Genomic DNA, 2,900 nt, shown 5'->3' with positions numbered 1-2,900 from the left:
AGGAACTTACGTACCTTATATATAAGACGTATATTACGTATAAGAAGGATTTTATAGGAGTACGGTTGTGTATTTAAGGACCCTTAGTCCCTACCTAAATAGTTCCTTCCTTGTAGTAATTCTTAGAATATAATTAGAGTTAATCTATTAGGTAACCACTCTACCAGTTATTATCACGTTATTAACTTTTATACTTGCATTTCCTATACACCTAGCCTAATAACAGGACCCACCGTAGTTCTTACTACAAGGTTCCGTTATATATAACTTTTACTCCTCTTAGGCCTATATTAATATAACCTAATTTAATAATAAAATTAATAAAATTAGTCCCCTTTATAAAGAACTTATATTTCTTAATTACTACTAGCATTCCTTTAATAAGCCCTTTAAGACCTATTTAATATACTCTCTATATTCTCCTTTAATTATTAAATAAATACAGTAAAGCCGCGCTATGACGTTATCTTAGTACACCGTTTATCTACGGTATACCGGTTAATAGCTAGGAACAGTTAATTTTACTATAAGGCGTGTAAGGCTTTACGTTTAAATTTAATACGCCGTTACGTTTAAAGCTCTCTTATATAAGAACGGTATAGCGCGAGCTATTATGGTGTTGGAAACCCTATTTTTGGAGCTAATTTAGGGCCCATATATTAACCCCTTACTCTTAAGCCTATAAACCAGCACCGCTGCCATTAATATTCATCAATTTAACACACCTCTATATAATGGCAAAGCCTAAGGATCTTGAGCGCCTTCGCCGCCATAGTATTTTAGAGCATAAGAGGCAGCAGATCCGGGTATACTGCCGTAAGAACCCTGGAAAACCTTAGAGAGACGCTACTCGCTTTTTTACCGATCAATTTTAACGCCCTATTTAACAGTCTATTATATTGGACTCCTTAAAGCCTAAATATAAGTACCTTAATTTACTTGTCCTTTAACGCGGCTAGGAGGGCTTTAAGAGGCTTAGAGCTGCTAATAATCCTAAGCTTAAAGAAGCGCTATTTAAATAGCAACAGCGGATGCAGGCCGCTGATATACTCGTTACCGGCGACCTTATACGGGCTATAGCAATAAAGCTTTAGAATATAATAGCGTGTTATTAGGGTTAATAATAGCCTAGCTTCTTAAGCGGTTGGGTTAATAACTTTAAGAAGAGGAATTAAATATTAAGACGGAAGCTATATAGTAAGGCTAGGTTAGTAGATATAGAGGGCGCTAAGGAGCGCATATAGGAGCTTAGGGTTATTATAGATGCGTACCCAAATTAAGACGTTTATAATATAGATAAGGCAGGGCTTTTTTATAAGGCCACGCCGGATATAGGACTTATAACTACAGGGCAATTAGGCACTAAAAAGTAGAAGGGGCGTATTATAACCGTCCACTGCAGCAACATAGACGGCAGCCATATTGTACCCCTATGGATTATTAGAAGAGCGAAAAATCCTTAATGTTTTAGCACGCAGTATAGCAACTTAAGAGGCCTTAACTTTACCTAGAGGTTTAATAAGAAGGCCTAGATAACAGCGTTAATATTTCTTAATTATATTAAGTGGTTTAACGGCTTAATAGGCGGCAGGAAGGTCCTCCTACTTATTAATTCCGCTCCTGGCTATACTAGGGGTATGCTTACAATATTGGAGCACGCTAGCTTACTTAACACTAGGGTTAAATTCCTGCCTAAAAACGTTACCTCTCTCTATCAGCCTCTAGATTAGGGTATAATTCAAACCTTTAAAGCCTATTACCGCCGCTACTGGCTGTCTTATATAGTAGATTAGGTGGAACAAAATAGGAACCCCCTTAAGACAATAAACGTACTTAGGGCCGTTTAATGGGCTATCGCAGCATAGTATAAAATTAGCCCTTAAACCGTAATAAATTGCTTTACACATTTAACGATCTTTGGACCCCGCAAGGGCCCCCAGAGTGCGCTAAGCGGGTACAGTAAGCCTTAGCTTGAGGCCGAATTGGAGGTGTATTTATAGTAGCTTAGCCAGGCAGGGCAAATCGGGCAATTAATAGCTATTAATAACTTTATTAATCTAGATAGGGAGGACGCTTTAATAGAGCCTGAGGCCTCCTTATTACAGGAAGTAATTAAGGCCTTAATTATAGCTTTATATAATGCGCCAGATAACAAGGAAAGCGGTAATAAGGTTAAGCCATAAGTTATTAAGCTTAATAAGGCTTTAGATGCATTAGAGCGTCTTAAGCTCTATAAGGGGCAGCAAGAGGAGGGTAATAAGGCTCTAATTACAGCTCTCATAAAGGCAGAGAGAGTAATTCGAGGCCGTTAAGCTGCGTAAGTAAAGCAGACGACTATTACGAGCTTCTTTAAGTAGTTATGGATAGAGAGAAGATTTAATTTAGCTCCTTGCAGCGATTAATAAGTAAGCTCGCAATATAACGTTTCCATACGGCATAACGTTTAAACCCCCTACTACCGGGCTGAACGGTATAACGAGGTTTTACTATAATAATGTTATTAAGGTATACTATAATAAACTTATCTAAGTATTCTTCTAATACGCTATTAATTCGCTTTTTAAATATTACTAATATATTTATAAGCCTAAATAATATAACTAATAGTTTATATAGTCCTTCCTTTAACCTAATAACTGCCTTTTATTTATTACCTTTTTTAATTCTAATTTAATAGTATGCCTATCTTAGATTTATTTTTATAAAGATTTTTATATTACTTATTCTATTCTAAATTTTATTAATTAATAGTAAAAGATATCTATTCTTTTTAGTAATACTATTTAACTATATATAGTTAATATATAGCCTAAGTTTTCCTTTTTTTAGTATAAATAGTACTAAATATCCTAATAATAACTATAATAATTTAATATATCCCTTTTATAAGTTTTCCTAGA

General features: G+C 35.1%; 1 protein-coding gene across 1 annotated transcript; it reads left to right on the top strand.

Moving 5' to 3' along the window:
- Positions 1–1,532: 1,532 nt before the first annotated feature.
- K441DRAFT_557110 (uncharacterized protein) lies at positions 1,533–1,730 on the top strand (the record flags this gene model as incomplete). Its single annotated transcript, XM_067643360.1, has 1 exon — positions 1,533–1,730. A coding segment is annotated over one exon (198 nt), but the record flags the coding sequence as incomplete, so codon positions are not given.
- Between the last annotated feature and the right edge of the window lie 1,170 nt (positions 1,731–2,900).

This window comes from Cenococcum geophilum, assembly GCF_001692895.1.
Source record: "Cenococcum geophilum 1.58 unplaced genomic scaffold K441scaffold_17, whole genome shotgun sequence".
NCBI classification, from domain to species: domain Eukaryota; kingdom Fungi; phylum Ascomycota; class Dothideomycetes; order Gloniales; family Gloniaceae; genus Cenococcum; species Cenococcum geophilum.
The sequence above is the reverse complement of the archived record's forward strand: the minus strand, read 5'-3'. Positions and strand labels throughout refer to the sequence as shown.